The sequence below is a fragment of the Hippopotamus amphibius genome, chromosome 1 (assembly GCF_030028045.1).
Source record: "Hippopotamus amphibius kiboko isolate mHipAmp2 chromosome 1, mHipAmp2.hap2, whole genome shotgun sequence".
NCBI lineage: Eukaryota > Metazoa > Chordata > Mammalia > Artiodactyla > Hippopotamidae > Hippopotamus > Hippopotamus amphibius.
In genome coordinates, this window is record NC_080186.1 from 167911140 (window position 1) to 167931648 (window position 20509).

Sequence of the window (20509 nt, forward strand, 5' to 3'; positions counted from 1 at the left end):
TCTGTTTATTGCTAGGGTTCAGAAAGACAAGGAAAAACTGGAGCTACGGGACAGCGCCTGAGAGAAGCTACAAAAATCAATCTTTCGCTTTCCACCCTTGGTAATGTTATTTCTGCCTTGGTTGATGGAAAAAGCACTCATGTGCCTTATCGTAACTCTAAGTTGACTCGTCTTCTTCAGGATTCCTTAGGAGGAAATTCAAAAACCATGATGGTAAGACTTAATTGGTATAGTTATTATGAGGAAAATTTAAGATTCCTGTTTATGCCCGTAGTTGACATTCATAACATTTAAAAAACTATTGATTATTTTACTTTTAAAAATTTGTGGTTATTTTTCTAGCACACCATGTGTGCTAGCCTGTAATTGTATTGTTTGGAAACCAATGTGGTGGTGCCCTCTTTTTCAGGAAGACTGGAGTGGAAATATGTTTCAGGTTTTTTTTTATATATATTCATAGTGTTAGTATTAATTTTAACTGTGTCAAGCGTAAAATGTTTTGTATTCCTAATTCAACAGTGTGCAAATATTGGCCCAGCAGATTACAATTACGATGAAACCATCAGTACGTTGCGGTATGCTAATCGTGCTAAGAATATTAAAAATAAAGCTAGAATTAATGAAGATCCAAAGGATGCTTTGCTTCGTCAGTTTCAGAAAGAAATAGAAGAACTGAAAAAAAAGCTTGAAGAAGGTAACGTTTTCTCAAAATATTAATGTTGTCTAAAAACGTGTTGTTTCATCAGTAAGTGTTCTAATAAAAAGCCACCTATTGAAAATTCTCTGAACCTCTAACACTGATATTTAAGAGAATATTTCTGCAAGGTAACTTGATACTTACATACTTTAGCATTTTCATCTTAAGCTCAAGTAAAATTATGTAGTATTTGTGTATGTGATTTAAAAGAAATTTATTTAATTTAAACCTCCATCTCAGTCCCCATAATCTTTTGTAAAGATTTCATATGTCCACTTATTAAACAATGAATTTTTGTTTGTCTCTATATAAGAGCAAGTTCTACCATACATGTATTTAGTGAAAATGACCAGAGTTCTTTGTAATAGGTATCAGTCACTATTATTTGAAGTAAACAAAGCAATCAGAGAGTCATGGGTAAACATAGTTTACTATAAGGAAAAATTCATTGCATGGCCTTGAAAATATGCTTTCATATTTAAATTTGAACATGAGATTCTATTTTGGAAATTCTTTTCTGACAAGATATAATGTTAGAAGTTTAGAAAATTTGAAGACCTTATTCATGAGGGTGAGATATTTACCAACCATCATTAGGTGGTCAGTGATTCCCTGAATCTTTGTGCTAAGAACTAACTGGCATAGGGGCTCCTTTGCATACCAGGTGAGTAAGGGGCTTTGAAATTGCCTCTTTTTAGTCTTTGGGGAAACTGGTTAGATCAGATATGAAATCCAGAGATGCCAACATCACAGACATTTGAAGAAAGTGCTGATTCAGTAAATTTGAGTAAGATTATTGAGGAAAAGCAATAATTGAGCTGCCTCTTAGATAATGGAATTTGGTATTTTAAATGTGACCACTAGGTGGTATGTATACTCAGTATGTTTTAAAGATGTGAAATTTCTTAGATTTGTTAACATTGAATTCATACCTTTATTTTGCTGACCCTTTTTTTACATTTTTATTGTGGTAAAACATAACATAAGATGTACCATTTTAACTATTTTTTGTGTACAGTTCTGTGGCATTAAGTACATTCACATTATTCTGCAACCATCACCACCATCCATCTCCAGGAGTTTTTAATCATTCCCAAATGAACCTCTGTACGCATTAAACATTAACTTCCCATCCCTCTCTCTCCCTCAGTCCCTGCTAACCTACTGTTCTACTTTCCATCTCTATGAATTTGACTATTCTAGGTGTCCTATGTAAGTAGAATTATATGTCTCCTTTTGTGTCTAGCTTATTTTACTTAGCATAATGTCCTCAGTGTTCATCTGTATTGCAGCATGTGCCAGAATTTCCTCCCTTTTTAAGGCTGAATGGTATTCCATTGTGTGTATATACCATGTTTTGTTTATCCCTTCATCCGTCAACGGATTCTTGGGTTGCTTCTACCTTTTGACTGTTGTGAATAATGCTGCTATGAATGTGGGTGCACAAATACCTGTTTGAGTCCTTGCTTTCCATTCTTTTGGGTATATACCCAGAGGTGGAATTGCTAGACAGTATGGTAATACTGACTTTATTTTTAATAAATTTCATTTTATTTATGCTCTTAGGACATTTTGTTTTTATAATCCAGTTAATAGAATTGATCATAGAAACAATTAAAAAATAGGCAAAAACATTAAAAGAATAATTTTTTAACTTTTTGTTTTGAAATAATTTTAGGCTTATAGAAAACTTGCAAATATAGCAAAGAGAGTTCCCATATACCTATTACCCAGCTTCCCCTAATGTTAACATCTTACATAATCATGGTACAGTTATTGAAACCAGGAAATTTACAGTGCTACAAACTTATTAACTAATCTACAGATCTTACTGGAATTTTGACAGTTTTCTCTCTAATGCCCTTTTTCTCTAAAATCCAGTTGTGGATCACACATTGCATTTAGTTGTCATGTCTATTTAGTTTCCTCCAGTCTCCAATTCCTCAGTCTTTGTCTTTCATGATCTTGACTTTTTTTTTTTTGATCTTGACATTTTTGAAAAGTACTGGTCATATATTTGTAGAATGTTCCTCAGTTTGTATTTATCTATAGTTTTCTCATAATTATTCTGCAAATTTTCTCCACTATAAATCTATTATTTTATTATTTCCTTTGTAATTAGTGTTTATCTTGGGGAGGCATACTTTGAGACTATACAAAGGTCCTATATCTCATCATACCTTTTTCCCACTAATTTTAGCATCCAACAGTAGTTCTGTGCACTTGCTCAATGGTGACATTCTCTTCCCAACATTCCTTCTAATGTTTAGTGTTTGGAGTGTTTGGAATTCTACTGTAAGGAGAAGCAGTCTCTTCTCCCTCACTTATTTATTTATTTGAGTATTTTTTGTGTCAGCATGGACTAATGGATATTTATTTTAGTCTGTGTGTTTATAATGCAATAGTATTTATCTTATTGTTCAAATTGTTCCAGCTTTGGCCATTGGGAACTCCTTCAGGGTATATCCTTTCAACATAACTCCCATCAGTTTGTTTGTTTGATTGCTGGTTTTTTGAGCATTTCCTCACTTTCTGGCACCACAGATGTTTGGGGCTCATTTTTTAATTTTCCCTGCCCTGGCCTTAAAATCATCTATTTCTCCCTGGTTCCTTTCATTGGAGAATGGTATTTAGAAACTAAGATTTAGGCATTAGGTGTGCTCATTGCTACCAGTGTATCGTTGTTTCTAGGCCTAAAGAACAAAATAGTTTAATGAATTTCTTCTCCCAAGACTCTGTGATTTCTTTCCGTCTTTTATTTGCAGGTTCAAATACTGTATTATGATTAGTGTATATTTTACTCCTCCCCCTGAGTTACCTTTATTTTCTTAGACATTTCATATTTGGACAGTAGTAATTTTAAATAACTACTTTGAAGGTAATGTAGTACTGATTTGTGTTAATATTAGCTTAATTATTCCTTTTTGATTTTTTAAGTTAACATATTTGTTGTACAAATAAGCTCTTTTTCTTTTGAATTACTTCATGTGATATAGTCCTAAAAGTGGGATCACTGTGTTAGATGACAGTTTTATGCCTCTTAAAAAATAAACAGGTTGAATGAATTATTTAAAATCTTTTTGTTTCTTTTAAAAAGAGTTTTATTGCGATATAATTGACATACAATAAACTATATATTTAAAGTTTACAATTTGATTTTTTCTCTTATTAGTCATCTGTTTTATACATATTAATATATATATGGCACTCCCAAGCTCCCAATTCATCCCTCCCCCCCCACCTCCCTCTTCCTCCCCTTCCCCCCCGTTTCCCCCCTTGGTGTCCATATGTTTGTTTTCTACATCTGTGTCTCTATTTCTGCCTTGCACACCAGTTGATCTGTACCAGTTTTCTAGATTCCACATATATGCATTAATATACAATATTTGTTTTTCTCTTTCTGACTTACTTTACTCTGTAAGACAGTCTCTGGGTCCATCCATGTCTCTACAGATGACCCAATTTCATTCCTTTTTATGGCTGAGTAATATTCCATTGTATATATATACCACATCTTCTTTATCCATTCATCTGTTGATGGACATTTACGTAGGTTCCATGACCTAGCTATTGTAAATAGTGCTGCAGTAAACACTGGGGTGCGTGTGTCTTTTTGAATTATGGCGTTCTCTGGGTATATGCCGAGAAATGGGATTGCTGGGTCATATGGTAATTCTATTTTTAGTTTTTTAAGGAAGCTTCATTACTGTTCTCCATAGTGGCTGTATCAATTTACATTCTTACCAACAGTGCAGGAGGGTTCCCTGTTCTCCACACCTTCTCCAGCATTTATTGTTTGCAGATTTTCTGATCATGCCCATTCTAACCAGTATGAGGTAATACCCCCTTGTAGTTTTGATTTGCATTTCTCTAATAATTAGTGATGTTGAGCAGCTTTTCATGTGTCTCTTGGCCATCTGTATGTCTTCTTTGGAGAAATGCCTATTTAGGTTTTCTGCCAGTTTTTTGATTGGTTTTTGTTGTTGTTGTTGTTGTTGTTGTTTGATATTGAACTGCATGAATTGTTTATCTGTTTTGGAGATTAATCCTTTGTCTATTGATTCATTTGCAAATATTTTTTTCCCATTCTGAGGGTGGTCTTTTCATTTTGTTTATAGTTTCCTTTGCTGTGCAAAAGCTTTTAAGTTTCATTAGGTCCCATTTGTTTATTTTTGTTTTTATTTCCATTACTCTAGGAGGTAGGTCAAAAAAGATCTTGCTGTGATTTATGTCATAGAGTGTTCTGCGTATGTTTTCCTCTAAGAATTTTGTAGTGTCTGACCTTACATTTAGGTCTTTAATCTATTTTGAGTTTATTTTTGTGTATGCTGTTAGGGAGTGTTCTAATTTCATTCTTCTACATGTAGCTGTCCAGTTTTCCCAGCTCAGCTTCTTGAAGAGACTTTTTTCTCCATTGTATGTCCTTGCCTCCTTTGTCATAGATTCGTTTACCATAGGTGCATGGGTTTATCTATGGGCTTCCTATCCTGTTCCATTGATCTATGTTTCTGTTTTTGTGCCAGTACCATATTGTCTTGATTACTGTAGCTTTGTAGTATACTGTGAAGTCAAGGAGTCTGATTCCTCCAGCTCTGTTTTTTTTTTTTCCTCTCAAGATTGCTTTGGCTAGTCACGGTCTTTTGTGTCTCCATACAAATGTTAGGATTTTTTTGTTCTAGTTCTGTAAAAAGTGCCATTGGTAATTTGATACGGATTGCATTGAATCTGTAGATTGCTTTGGTTAGTATAGTCATTTTCACAATGTTGATTCTTCCAATCCAAGAACATGTTATTTCTCTCCGTGTGTTTGTGTCATCTTTGATTTCTTTCATCAGTGTCTTATAGTTTTCTGAGTACAGGTCTTTTACCTCCTTAGGTAGGTTTATTCCTAGGTATCTTATTCGTTTTGTTGCAGTGGTGAATGGGACTGTTTCCTTAATTTCTCTTTCTGATCTTTTATTTAAAATCTTAAACAGAAAACTGAGGAGAAAATCCTTCCCAAAAGTGATCATATTTTTTTAAATTTATTTTTTTTATTTATTGGCTGTGTTGGGTCTTCATTGTTGTGTGTGGGCTTTCTGTAGTTGTGGAGGGCAGGGGCTAATCTTTGTTGCGGTGTGGTGGCTTCTCTTGTTGCAGAGCATGGGCTGTAGACACGGGCTTCAGTAGTTGTGGAGCGTGGGCTCATTAGTCGTGGCTTGCAGACTTTACAGTGCAGGCTCAGTAGTTGTGGCGCACGGGCATGGTTGCTCCATGGCATGTGGGATCTTCCCAGACCAGGGCTTGAACCTATGTCCCCTGCATTGGCAGGCAGATTCTTAACACTTGCGCCACCAGGGAAGTCCCAAAGGTGATCATATTTTTTAAAGAATGAAATAATAACTCTAACATGTAACATTTAGAATTCTTAATTTAAAAAACCCTAGAATATGTCTTTTAATTTCTTGCTTTTTAGGCAGAATTCGTCATAAAACTTGCCTTCTATCTTTGCTTTAACAAAATACATTGTGAAATACTTTAAATATTTTCTCCAACACTGTTATTCTTTTTTGAATATTAATCAATATTGAGAGAAATTTGATGTATTCTTTAATATCCTATTATTGTTAGTAAGAAAATCAGTTTCATGAATCATAGTAAGAAATGCTGTCAGTAATGCAGCAGAGGTAAGCATCTCATATTGCTCTTTTTTTAAGTCAGTGAGAAGTATAAAGGGGGTGGAAAAAGTTGTAAAGCTGTGATATATAGCTTGTAAAATAAAGATCATCATAGGCTATTGAGGTGAAGTAAGTGCTTGGAACACCTGCAGAACCTAAGAAGCAATAAGGAATATCTGAGGCAGACATAGTACTAGGCTCTGAAAAATGAATTGATGAATCCGATGGGTATTTGAAAGAATTACTTGAAAATATATTGGAAAAATTTTCTGATAAAAGCTGTATGAAAATGTTAGTTTATTTTTTTCCTTTTTAAGCTTGATTTGATTTGAACATTTGTGGTTAGAAAGTTCATTATGAAAATCAACTTATATATTTTTCAAAAAAGAAATGTTTTTTTAATTAAAATAATAGTTTTGTTACCTATATTATTGCCACCATCTCCATCTCAAATAAGTGTACTATGTATGTAATACTTTAAACTGCACTCAGATTGAGCTACAGTGGAATACAGAATAAAGTAAAATCTTGGCAACAACAAAAAACAAAAAACCCAGCATTTAGAACTGTACTGAAACCAATCATTTGAAACTTTAAATGGATCAGAAGCTAACTTCTCTTTAGGAACTTTAAAAATAAAGCCTCTGTGTTCATCGTATCTATTTCTGAGGTTAGCATATCTGATATACTGTCTAGGAATATTAAAATAAGGTTTGATTAGGGCACAAAAACTTAATGAAGAAAGTTGATGTAGGCATTTCCTAAATAGTCAGTGACCTGGTACAGAATAAGCATCATTGTATTAAATTTCTATTTAAGGGGAAGAAATATCGGGCTCTGATATCAGTGGGTCAGAAGAGGATGATGATGAAGAGGGTGAGGTTGGAGAAGATGGAGAGAAAAGGAAAAAAAGAAGGGGTAAGTTCATTTTAGTGTTCTAGAAACTAAATGAGATTGCTGCCTAATGATGGTTTAACATTCCTAAGGCTGTTGAGTGCGTGCCTTTTGTTTTGCCATTTTTAATTGTGGTAGCAATTTGAACAGAGGAAGTATGCCATATACCAGTTAACTTTGCATTATTTTTGCCTCCTATACTGATTTCCTATTTCTAGATGAATCAGCATACAATATGTTCTGGGTTTTTTTTTCTTACAGTTTAGAATCATAAAAATCTATGATAGTGGATATACCATTTTAAAATTTCATGTGGAGTTTTAATTTAATGTGAGAACTTTTATCTATGTTAGGAATCTAAATTTTTTAGGAAATTAGGATAATGTGGAATTTTTTCTTCAAACGTGATTAGGCTTTAGAAGTCATTGACTTTTTAAGTAATAAATTTGTAGAAGGATTCTATTTTTAATAGAATGTGAAATGTATTCTCTTTATAAAATGTACTCTCATTCTCACCTGTTACACCAGGCATTTGTTGCCAAGTATGAATTAAGACTGTGTTTATTGTGATAAAGATATATATGACATGCAGAAGAGATGGACATATTATAATGGCCTACATTTCAAATCCTTTTATCCTGAATATTTATTTCAGAACTCTCTTCCATTAATGTGGATCATTGTTTTCAAGCTGGTGCATATTTTGCTTGTCTTATTAAAATGTTCTTGCTGAAAATAAACCCATCACTGCTTGATCAGGAGTGCCAAATTTAAAAGCCATAAAGAGTCTTTCAAAAGACAGGAAAAATATAATTTAGAGCAAGAGTAGGCAAGTAGTCTGCTGGCCAAATTCAGCCCACCATCTGTTTTTGTAAATAAAAGTTTATTAAACAGCCATGCTCATTTGTTTATACATATGGTCTATAGCTGCCTTCACATGCGTCTGTATGGCCTGCAAAGCCTAAAGCACTTGTCATCTGTCCCTTTACAGAAATGTTTGCTGAGCCCTAATTTAGAGAAATGGTTTTGTGTTCACACCTATTTTTTTCACAGAGTAAACTATTCAAAGCTAAAGCAGATAATGGATTTGTTAAAAATGAAGTTTTAAATAGAAAAAAAAGCCACTGCTTAATAGGTTAAAATATTTAATAGTAATATATCTTCCTTCCAGGCTTAGAAATTTTAAAAATTTCAGTAAGCCTTTCAAAGTTTTGCTGTGAAACCTTAAACATATATAATTACATCTGGTAGTGATAGTTTGATGTTTTGGAGGTGAAAGAGTGAACTTGGAGACAAACCAAATTGTCTGTATTAAAGGGTAATTTATCATTCCTGTAATTTTAATTGTACGTGACTTTAAAATTTAAAACTCGCTTCCTTTAGCTTATCAACCTAAATGGTTTAAATAGACTTAAATGTCACCAAATGACTTGTTTATTTTTTATTCTTGTCATTTCCAACCCTCTGAATTACTATATTTTAAGTGAAGAGTGGGGCTTGCCCACAGTGGATACTTAAAGGAATACAGTTTCTAATCTCCCTGTATGGCTTTGTAATTAGAGAATACTGCATAGACTAACAAGACTGGTTTCAAGGAAAAGTAAGTTTTGGTTCTTTAATACAACGCTTGATTGTGCTTTAAAATTCTTTCTCTGGAATTGAATTTTTCTCTGTGTATGTGTTCATTTTCTTGTTTCCTCTTTCTTTGGTTCCCGTTGGGCTCATTTCTTTGTCTTCCAGGCAGTAGCAGCAGCAGTAGTTCAGACTCCACATGTTCTGTCATAGAGAAACCTCTGGATAAGTTCTTGCCTAGTGAGTGGTAGCTCTTAAATTCTCTAACAGAGCTTTGGCTTTTCCATAACCCATGGGCTTCATTGGAGAAATGCTGCACCGCTCCCTGTCATTACTTAAAGAATACATGTTGGACTTCTCAGTAAAACAAAGCATGTGATGATTTTTCCTTCCCTCTTCATTGCTTCCAGTTAACCATAATTGTTAAAACATATGCTTAAGCTTATGTTTGAGACAATGGAAGAGAGATTCATGCTTTTGCAGTTGAGATAATGTAAAGAGAGCTAGTAAGCTGTATATGAGAATAACTCTTATGGTTCCTTTTTATGTTCCATGATACATCCTAGTCAGTGTAAGGAACCTGTAATAGCGAAATCTTGAATTTCTTAAGGTACACATTATATTTGGAAGTACACCAGTGCCCATTATAACATGTCTTGTAGTTACAAAGATTTTACGCTTCGGTGTCCTATTCTTAGGGGTAGCTTAAGATTGAAAGCTCCCAAATAAAGAAAAATGTAAAGTTTGAAGCAAGTAAAGATAAATTGAATGGTATTTATTTCAAATGGCCTTTTATCCCTATTTCTAAATTGCCTGATTGATTTTAAGAAACTTTCTAAGGTATGATTAGAGAATTCAGATCCACACAAAATTGTTTATACAGGATCTACCTAGACTTATTTCAAACCTAAAGGCTTTTTCTTAAACCATAATTTAATAAATTAAGTTGAAAAGTATTGCTAACTTTATATTTTAGTTTCAGAGGAAAAGAGAATTGATGCTTTCTTATACTAGCTTGCAGCTTACTGCTTTTTAAAGCATTATCTATATACCTACCTTTCCAAAACTAATAACAAAAACATTTGGTTATTGTTCTTATGCTTTTAGCTTTCTAGGGAAAGAATTCCAAGAATATTAGGAATTATTTTCTCTATTGTCAATTTTTGCATTTTACCAAGGCAATTTCATAGGCTAACTTATAAAATATATGAAATTGCTTTAGAAACCATGTAGCAGTCTCATTTTGTATTATAAATTGCAAAATATAAGAAAATATCTGGGTGGGAGGCATTATTTAATTTTCTGTTTTAAAATTTTACTTTAATCCTTTAAAAATAGTTACATCAAAGTATGTTATGGAATGAGTTGTACCTTGTTCAACTGAAGCAGTTTTAGTTACTCTTTGTGTACCTAGCATATAACATTGAGTTCTTTTTTTGCACCATGGATGTGTTGGTGAAGTGGAGAGATGGTTGTCCCAGCATGTGGTTGCTGTGTGTAACTTGTATGTACTTTCCCTTTTTAAAAATATGAATGGCTTTTTTTTTTAGGTGTTCTTTGCTTGAATCATCAATTGATCATTACTTCTATAGAATCATTATTATAATTCCCTTAACAGTCTACTAATAGATTGAATGCAAGTTTATTATACAGGTGTACTTCACTTTATGCAATAAATGTTTTTTCCGAAAAAATTGCTTATGAATCAAGTTGGGAAACCAGTTGTATTGATTCTTTAAAAATTCTTTATTAAATGCTTTTGTTAATCACATAATCACTAGAAATTACTCATTTGTTTAGTTGGTTGAAGCTTTTGTGTTGGATTTTCTTAAAGGGGGGCACACCTGTAATGTATCTTTTATTAGAAGGTCATTGAATTGGGAAATTTTGAAAATGGACAACATGACTTTTGCTACTTTTAACTTATGAATTTTTAAAATTGGCTTAATTTTCTGTTTCGCCCTTTTAGATTACTTCCCAGGTCTTAGCAGGTTCCCAATTCCATGTCCACCATTTGTTGCTGAACTGTTATATTTACAGGAGTTTGGGAGTCAGCGTGAGCTCTTAAGATTGATTTGAATTGTAATCTTAAATTAATCTTCTTATTATCTTGCTTAAATTATCTCTGATTGTGTTGAATATACTTTTCTTTTTGTATAAAACTGCTCTATTTCAGTTTTTATAGTGATTTATTCCTATGCTTATAAATAAATGCTATTATAGATTTTTCTTTGTTTTACAAAAGAAATAATGTTTTTTCTTTTTTTCCTCCTCGTCTCTGTGCATATGCTTCCTGTCTACGGTTTGCTTACTACTTCTTATTGAAAGATCAAGCAGGTTGGTGTGATTGATTTGCACTCCATGTGGTACAATTATTTAAACTATAAAGAACTTTGTTATTTAACCACATTACATTTTTTTAATTTAATGATTTTTTTAAACAAGGTAAGTAGCTGTCTTTGTATTTTAAAATATCTTTCAACTTTAGCTTTTTTGGAAAAAAAAAAAAACTTCGGTTTTTACTAAATTCTTTTTTAAAAAATTTATTTCAGTTTTTATTGAGGAAAGTATTAGGAATATTTTTGTTTCCAAATAATCTTCTTAAGGGAACAATTCAGAAATATTAGCTTGACAGTGACAAACACATTGGATATTCTAAACCTAATTAACAAAATAGACAGCAAAAATACATACATCACCAGAACTACATGGCATAATCATTTTTCTAAATTCTTAAAGATCCATTAGGCCAAATTTTAAAGATACAAATATAAATGATTTCATATTCAAGCATTTTTCTCCTTTTTTTTGAAGCAAGGATTCAGATGCTTTGCTGCTGGTTGTGTATGCTCGTAGGTACTCGTGTAATGAAAATGAAATTAATTCAGTTAACACTTCCTGAAATTCTTCCCTTTAACTTTACCTTGTCAAAGTTCACCTTGACAATTTTGGTTAGAGCACATGGTAGACAGGAAGTTAAAATATGACCACTCCTGTTTGGCTCAATTAAATACTCTATGACATTAACATTCTTTTTAGATTTTTTTACCTGAAATTTTATGCTGAATTTTTACAGTTTTAGAAGAAAAAGGGTTTTTTCTTTTTTGGTGGGTTGGTTGGTTTGTTTAATATTTTTTTAAAATCTTTAAAAAAAAAACTGTAAAAGTGACTTTTCATGATACCATGTTTTTAAGTGCCTGGTTAGGAGAGTTGGTACCTATTCACATTTAGCTTAAAATATTATTTGGGGAGAAATATGATTTATCAGACTGATTCTGGCTAAAATATGTTGCTTAAATATCAGACTTTTGAAACTGAACTTAGCTGTGTATACATGGTCATCTTCATGAAAATGCTATAAGAGCACGATAAGATTTTTGCTGCTAAAACATCAGTTTGAAAATATTACCTGAATGGTTTTGAATAACTAATGCAGTTCATGCATAGTAGTAATTCATCAGTATGCATGTACTTTTGTATTTCTGTGTGTAAAATTTATTGTACTGCTTCTTAATGGGTTTGGAAACTATATATTTTTAACTGACAAAACAGTTGCAACCCTAAGAACCTAAAAAATTAATGTACATGTGTTGATGAGACCGTTTACTCTATACACATATCGTTTTCACACATACATTTTTTATCGTAACGTATTTGCCATTTTTTCTTTAAATATTTATAATTTTGAAGTGGAAAGGAAGTTATAATTTTTTAGTGCATGCACTTACTTTATACCTGAACTAGTACTTCCCCCCTCAAATTTCTAAGAAATAGGATTTCCCATCAGTAATACTTACTAGGAGTTTATTGGGAATAGGAGTTATATTACTTTTTTAAATTATTTTTTAACAGTGTAATTCAGAATGTTCAGTACAGGTGATTGTGCCAAAGAAGCCAGCAGAGTCAGGTCTACCCCCTGACTTTGGGATTGCAATGAATCACACCACACCAAAGCATGAATTTGGATCAGTGCTTCTGTTTACTCTTTTATTTAACTTGTTTGTTTTGTGACATTAGTTTGCTTTAGACTTGTATTTCTATAGAAGTGAAGGGTAGTGTATTTTAAACCTTTTGGGGGTTTTATATGATTTTAACCCGAAGAATTAAAGCCTGTGAATGATTCATCATCTCGTGGTTCCTGAAAGAGTTTATTCAGATACATATCTCCATCATCTTTATGTTTCAGTTCTCTTTCCTTGTTAGCATGAGGGGTTAGCTTTTGGTGGAGATATTAACAGCTTGTAAACTCTTCTACTTTACACTCTTCTGTGGTCCTTTGGGAAGGAAGTTAAGAATGACAGAAAGCTTTCAGGAGAGCCTCAGACCAATTCTACGAAAAATTTGATTGTTTTCCTGAAGGAAAGTATGTTTCAAAGAAATTGTATTACCAGAAATGAATTATCTTTGATTCAGTTTCATAACCAGTTTAATAAGCTAGTTTTTATTTTCTTTTTTTTTGAATTTTCATTTTAATTTTATGATTTTGAAATTCATTCAGTGAACTTTTATCGAACATCTGTTATATGTATATGAAACACTCTACTAGACATTATAATCAAAATAATCATTTTGAAGCTGTATTTCTAGCTGTATTATTTGGTAGTGTTTCTACTTATATTGACACTTGGAATATTTAATCTGACTTAGGGAGATTTAGGATGCTGAGTTTGACATCATAACAAGCTATTTTAGTTGTTTATTTAATATATGATGATATATCGTGACAGCTCAGCAACTGTAAAATGTCTGGTTAATTAATATGTAACTGTTATATAATTTGTATAGAATTACTTTCTTTAAAAGTATACTATGCAATAAAATACTTTCAAGTAATTTTACCAAACAAAATTTTAGAAAACCTGAAAATATATTTTGAAAACTACTTGTTATAAATTCTGCCTGATGTTTTCATCTGTACATTTTATACCTACATGTAACTTTTATTTATTCATTTACTTTAATAAATTTTGTGGGGAGGTGTTTTGAGAAGCCACTTCATTTTGTACCTGGTTATCAGAAAAAAAAGTAACTAAATAATCATTGCTTTTTTGACGATGTGTGTTATTTGGGGACACGCAGAGATCTTTGCTTTTATTTATTTGGTTTTCCTGTTAATCTTTCGTTCTCTTTTTTTTGCCCTGCTAATCTTTTATGCTTCTTTTTCACTTACTTTTGTTCTTAGTTATTGCACAGTTGGACAAGAGTTTGAATTTAGCAGTTAGTTAAAAAGATCTAGGAACATAAATAGAAATAAAGTGTTATTCAGTTGATTTCCTTAAAATGTTGACATTTGATTTTGTATTCATGAGGAATGTATCTTTTATATTGAAAATAATTTATATGTCTGACACATTGACTCTGAAGTGATTGTTGTAATTCAATGACTCAAATAGGTAAAAAGAAAGTTTCCCCAGATAAAATGGTTGAAATGCAAGCAAAAATTGATGAGGAGAGAAAAGCACTTGAAACAAAGCTTGACATGGAAGAAGAAGAAAGAAACAAGGCTAGAGCTGAATTAGAGAAACGGGAAAAAGATCTTCTTAAGGCCCAGTGAGTATTACTGAATTGAGATGGATTTGTGATTTAGATTTCTGGGTTTTTCTCATAGGATGTATAAGCAAGAAAATTGAATGGTAATTAAAAGCAATACTACACAGTTGTGTAGCTTGATAGAGATGTTACATAATTATATTCCTATTTTGAAATTTTACATCCAAATTCTTGTTAAATTTGGGGAAATTTAGTAGGATAGTAGGTAATTGATGGATATAAAGTATTCTTGTTTTAATTAACAGACAAGAGCATCAGTCTTTGCTAGAGAAATTATCTGCACTGGAGAAGAAGGTAATTGTTGGTGGTGTTGATTTGTTGGCGAAAGCTGAGGAACAAGAGAAGCTTCTTGAGGAATCCAACATGGAACTGGAAGAAAGGAGGAAAAGAGCAGAGCAACTTCGCAGAGAGCTTGAGGAAAAGGAGGTAATGTGAATTTTTGTTTTTGGTTGATGCTTCACTTAAGGTATTTAACTTTTCTAGTAAAAGCTGAATATCTATAATCTTAATAAAATTTTAAAGCGTATCGATGGATTGCTTTGAGAGATAATAGTTACTAAACATTTATATCATTTGTTACATGATTAACTTGTAATTTAATGAAGAAAATTATTCTTAACTTTATTACTTTTTGTCATAGCAAGAACGCTTGGATATTGAAGAAAAGTATACCAGTTTGCAAGAAGAAGCACAAGGGAAAACCAAGAAATTAAAGAAAGTTTGGACTATGCTGATGGCTGCGAAGTCAGAGGTTGGTCTCCTAGAAACTACCTATTATTGTAGTTTGAATTTTTTTAGAAAAGAATTTCTTTAAGTATGATTAAGAATCCTAAAAGAATCATAATGTGTGCTTACAATTTTAAAGAAGTAAAATTTTCACCTTTATTTGCAGTTTTTAATTTCAGCTATTAAGCTAAATTGTTTATTTCCAACCTTAACTAATAATGTGGAATAGACAGTGATAGATAGTGTTATTCTGTCCATTGTTTTTGTGAAAGAACTGGATAAGCTCTTATAAGGTTTCCTAGACCAACTGCCATATGTCAGATGGAATTGTTTTGTATTTAAAATCTTGTTTGTCCTTAGTCTTTTCATTGATTTTCCGGTAGATGGCTGATCTCCAACAAGAACATCAGAGGGAAATCGAAGGTCTCCTGGAGAACATTCGACAACTTAGCCGGGAGCTTCGACTTCAGATGCTTATTATTGATAACTTTATACCTCAGGATTATCAGGTAAGTGGGAAGTTCTCTTAGATGTTAGGTCACTTGGCAGGGGTTAAGGACTAAAGAAATATAATTTCTAAATTAATTAGTGGTAAATATTTACATTTCAGTTGCCAATGATAAGATTTTTTTAAACTAATGCCATCACATTTCACTTTAGCTGTTTACTTTTCTTAATACATAATTCTAAGTATCTGAATAAGATTTGTTAGTCCTTGGGAGGAAGGCCAGATTCATGTAATTCACTTAAAGGTATAGGTCCTATTTATCCTTTCAACATTCTTTATCGTATAAATGAAATAAACAAAACTTCTGTGCTTTTTCTCCCTGTTTATGGACACTAATTCTGTGTGTGTGTGTGTGTGTGTGTGTGTGTGTGTGTGTTGGAGCTGGGGGGGATGGTAAAATATACATAACATAAAATTGATCATTTTCACTATTTTTAAGAATACAGTTCATTGACATTAAGTACATTCACAATGTTGTGCAGTAATCACTACCATCTCTAGATAGATGCTAACTCTAAATACTAGTATAATTTAAAAATCTGAGCCTCTGTTATTCTTTTCCCCAAATTTTTATCTTTCCAGTACATTTTAGTAAACTTTAATATTGATTTTTCTTAATTTATTTTGAATCTATAAACAACTTTAAGAAACTTGCCTGAATATAAGCCTTAGTATTTTTTTCCTTTGGACCTCAGGTACACAGAATTAATATTTGGTTCACAGTACACTGTTCTTGATGGTCCTTGAATGGCCTACCTTTAGTTAGTTATTTTGTAGTGAACTTATCACCCAAATCAAAAGCTAGGACCATGATAGTGACCTATTTCTAACCAAATGGTTTCCCTCTCCCCTCTTCTATCCCTTTACCTCTTCAAACTCAAGGTAACCACCATCCTGAATCCCATGTTCTTCATTTCCTTGCTTTTTATTTTACATAGTTTAATTGCATCTACATATATTCCTTGAAAGTGTGTATTTTTAAATTTATAAAAGGGGCATCATGCAGTATATAATGTTTTGAGACTTAACTCTTTTCACTTACTATATATTAAGATTTTAGTTCCTTGAATATTTTTTGGTTTTTTAAATGTTATTAAATATTAAAAGTAGATTATCTCTGACTCTTTTAAAAGGAAATGATTGAAAACTATGTCCATTGGAATGAAGACATAGGAGAATGGCAGCTAGTGAGTATTTACCTTCATCCTTTCATGAAATACGTATGGAATACTTCCTGTAGACTGGAGTTTTGCTGGCTACAATGGGGAGAAAAGTGGCCCAGAGAATGAATCAAATGAGAATCCACTGGGGTGGATAAGATGTTTTAATAATTATAACACACAGAATATTCAGTAGAGATGGTATAAGTTGGTATATGGGACTGAATGACCTTTGGGTCCCTTTCTATTCCAGCATTCAAATCATGTTTTATGAGTGTACCATCAGTATATCTCATAGTAATTTGCCTCATTCATAGTATTAATTGCTAATTAAGATAACTCTCTCCTCCTCTTTTTTCCTTTTTTGAGAAATGTGTTGCCTACACAGGAAATAACATGAGAAAGCAGACTCCAGTTCCTGATAAAAAGGAGAAAGATGTAAGAGTTTTTTTTCTTAAAAAAAACAAAAATGAAAAAACAACTACAGTTGGTTCTTTATAGGAATGTGGGTCACTAAATTGTGTTATCATCATGATATCTGTTAATCAGCTTGGCTGAAAAATGGGCTAATCTTTTGAGAATAGAGGCTCTAGGATGGGGTGATTATTAGGACAGTTCTGCTCACCTTCAGTCGTGATGGCAGGCTTATCATTTCTACCACAGGAGTGGCAAGGAGTCCTCTTTGGAGATTCTTTTCACCATCTCTCTGGGCCTTGGGCATTTGGTTGGCGACTAGAATATGTCTGTCCTTTTCAAAGCTGGTCCTAGACTTAGGTCAACAAGAGGAAGTGGCAACTTTAGGGAAAACACCAACAGTTTACTACTAAGGAATTTATAGTGTGTCACGACTTCTTCACCAGTGCTTGGTGAATGCATTTGAAATAAGTGGCATTAGAAAAAGATATCTTTAGATATTTATTTGGTTTTGTCTTTGGCTTTTTTCTAGAAGTTTATTTAGTATTTTAAATCTTCTCGCAAATCTGGTTTAAATTCTTCCTGTAAGAATGTCTTGTGTTTATTTCCTTTACATATAGCCCTTTGAAGTGGACCTTTCCCATGTGTATCTTGCCTATACTGAGGAAAGCCTACGGCAGTCCTTGATGAGATTAGAGAGGCCACGGACTTCAAAGGGGAAAGCAAGACCAAAGACAGGGAGAAGGTAAGAACTGTCTTTGAGTCCCATGAGCCAAAGGCAATGAGATTTTCAAATTGGGTAAATTTAAAAGAAATTTAGTTAACGTGATAAGCATTTTAGCTGATAAATTTAACTAAATATTGAAGTCGTTATGTAGTTAGGATTTGAGTAAATAAAATCTGGCTAAAGAGTTAAGGTCTTCCAACTTCTTTAGCCCTCCAAAATAGTAGAATTTATTTTTAATTTACTTTGTTCTTTCCAAATGTGTAATAAGTCATTACTATCTTAATTCCTTAATCCTTACACTAATTGTTCTAGTGAGATGCTAATTAATTTGCCTGGTAGACTCCCAAGGTATTGTATTCAGCTTATTCATTTTTCTGTCATGAATATTACCCCAAGAATCTTGATTTCCTCAGTCACCAGTTAAAGAAAACTTCTCTTTCTTTCCTTTGGGGGCTAGTTTTGATTATTGAGTAGTCTGTATGTTTTGTAATATAGCCCAGGTAAATCAGGATGTGAAAGCCCTGGGCTGGAGCTTGTTTCTTCTTTTCCTTCCCTACATCAAGTACTGTTCAGCTTATTTAAACTGACTAAAAGACTTTGGGGTTCCTGAAATAATAGGAGATAATAAGCTTATATTTTTCCCTACTTTGAGTACATAGACTTTTGAGTTACATGTAGGATGAAGTCTAAGTTTTAATATTTTTGTGTTACATACTCTCATAGACATAATGTCATAGACAACCTTCCTCATGGGGAGGAGGAATCAGTAGCATATTAAAAGTGTACAAATTTGTACATCCTTTAGCATTTAGATGTCAGACTTTAAAAGCTTTTCATGTGCCAATGAAACCATGCATGTAATATTAATGAATGAAGCAAATCAGTTCAAAGAAACACGAATTCCTCTGTATCTTTGACTTCTCCACTTTTAATGGAGGTATTTTCCTCTTAACACTGCAAGGATGATGATAAATGGTAGGACAGTTGGCCTCAGTGCAGGAGAAAAATAGGCAGTGGTGTGTGCTGGGACAAAATGGAACATAATCTGTCTGAAGTGAGTGGCTGCTACCCTGTTTCTAGTTAGTTTGGGGAAGGAGGGCCCGTTGTTTTGGGATCTTGTTGTTTCAAAGGAGAAGCCAGAAATCAGGATTATTTACATGAGATCTCTGTTTTTAGTCATTTTTTAAAAACTGTGTGGACCTAAAACATACAAGCAAATAATTTGATAACGTAGTTGGATACAGTTTTCAGAATGCTCTTTTTAAAATATGTACTTTTTTGGTTTAATCTAAAAAAAAAATACATGTGAGATAACATTAGATGAGCCAAACCCAGCATCTTTGTATACCAAAATTAGCCTGCTGTGTTATGAAAACAGTAAATGGCCATGAATATAGACAAATATACACAATGGTTTATTGATACTATATTACATTACTTAATAATGTTCAATGTGATATTCCTCATTAGAAACACATAGTTCGGTGTGCTAAGCAAAACTACAGTAAACATGATACATTAATGGAGCATTTCCATCAGTTCCTACACAGTCATCTGTGAAGTGTTGCTTCAGATGATTTGTGATTCTGATTTTCACTGAATAAGCCAGCACCTTTAGCATACCCCAGAAGAGATAATCAGGGGGTTCAAATCTGACAAGCATGCAGACCACTTGGCCTGTCCACATTGTCTAGTCCAGTTTATCATTCACTCATTCCTTCATCACTCTGAGTGGTGGAGTGGAGTGCAATGCTCTTGTGCTCACTCTTGTGCTCTTGGTGACCTTTCCCAAGCCTGAAAAGGCAGCCATTAATTGATCTCTTAACATGGTCAAGCATGTCAAACCTTGGCCTGTTTCTAGACTCTATGGCTGCCTTGTATTATCTACTACATAATGTAAAGTGTTTGCATTTCATTCTTTTAGGAAAGCACTCATGTTTTCTTTTTCTCTTCTCCAAACAGAAAGCGTTCTGCAAAGCCTGAAACTGTAATTGACTCTTTGCTTCAATAATGTTACAGACTTACTTACAGTCAAAATAAAAATTAGTGATATTCTCATGCCTGGACAAAATCTTTAATTAAAACTCTGAAGACTTTTGTGTAATTTCAAATAATGGAAGCTGTAGATCATGGAGTAAGACTGGAACTAATAATTTACCTAATAACTTTTAGTCCATATATATTAATATAACATTAAAATTGTACAACTGGTAATTGTTCAAATTGTCATATTACTTTTCAACTTATACTGTGCAGGGAAGTTGAGGGAATAGCTCATACTATAGAGAGTTGCAGTTTAAATGTATACATAAATCTGCTAGTGATTTACTCAAATACTGTATATTTAGATAACTAGATATTCAAAATAGAAAAAAAATGTAAGTCCTGTTTTGCACATAGAAAGTTGCAGATCTAATTGTCCTGAGTGATCCTGTTATATATGAATGTATGGGCTGCATATCTAAAAACATGATTCAATCCTAACACCCACCTGGCCTTTTAAAATATGTTCTCATTTTTATACTAACATTCATTGCATTTAAAGTGTGAGATGAGTGGTCTTATTGATCTATAGAAAATTTTATAATTCGATAGTCAATCTTT

At 32.8% G+C, this 20509-nt stretch overlaps 1 protein-coding gene across 2 annotated transcripts in view; it reads left to right on the top strand.

The window, feature by feature from the left end:
* The window catches only part of KIF3A (kinesin family member 3A), a 65025-nt gene extending 44752 nt beyond the window's left edge, over nucleotides 1-20273 (top strand). The window contains exons 7-19 of one of the 2 annotated variants that reach the window (XM_057735376.1): nucleotides 16-213; nucleotides 520-694; nucleotides 7174-7272; nucleotides 8989-9060; nucleotides 11149-11157; nucleotides 14214-14370; nucleotides 14616-14796; nucleotides 15011-15121; nucleotides 15480-15605; nucleotides 16738-16791; nucleotides 17134-17202; nucleotides 17799-17923; nucleotides 19868-20273. In XM_057735376.1, coding sequence (XP_057591359.1) covers nucleotides 16-213; nucleotides 520-694; nucleotides 7174-7272; nucleotides 8989-9060; nucleotides 11149-11157; nucleotides 14214-14370; nucleotides 14616-14796; nucleotides 15011-15121; nucleotides 15480-15605; nucleotides 16738-16791; nucleotides 17134-17202; nucleotides 17799-17923; nucleotides 19868-19916 — 1425 coding nt within the window. In that variant the 3' untranslated portion in view covers nucleotides 19917-20273. The remainder of the gene's footprint in view (nucleotides 1-15; nucleotides 214-519; nucleotides 695-7173; nucleotides 7273-8988; nucleotides 9061-11148; nucleotides 11158-14213; nucleotides 14371-14615; nucleotides 14797-15010; nucleotides 15122-15479; nucleotides 15606-16737; nucleotides 16792-17133; nucleotides 17203-17798; nucleotides 17924-19867) is intronic. The other variant, XM_057735370.1, reaches the window with a different exon arrangement.
* Nucleotides 20274-20509: the final 236 nt, after the last annotated feature.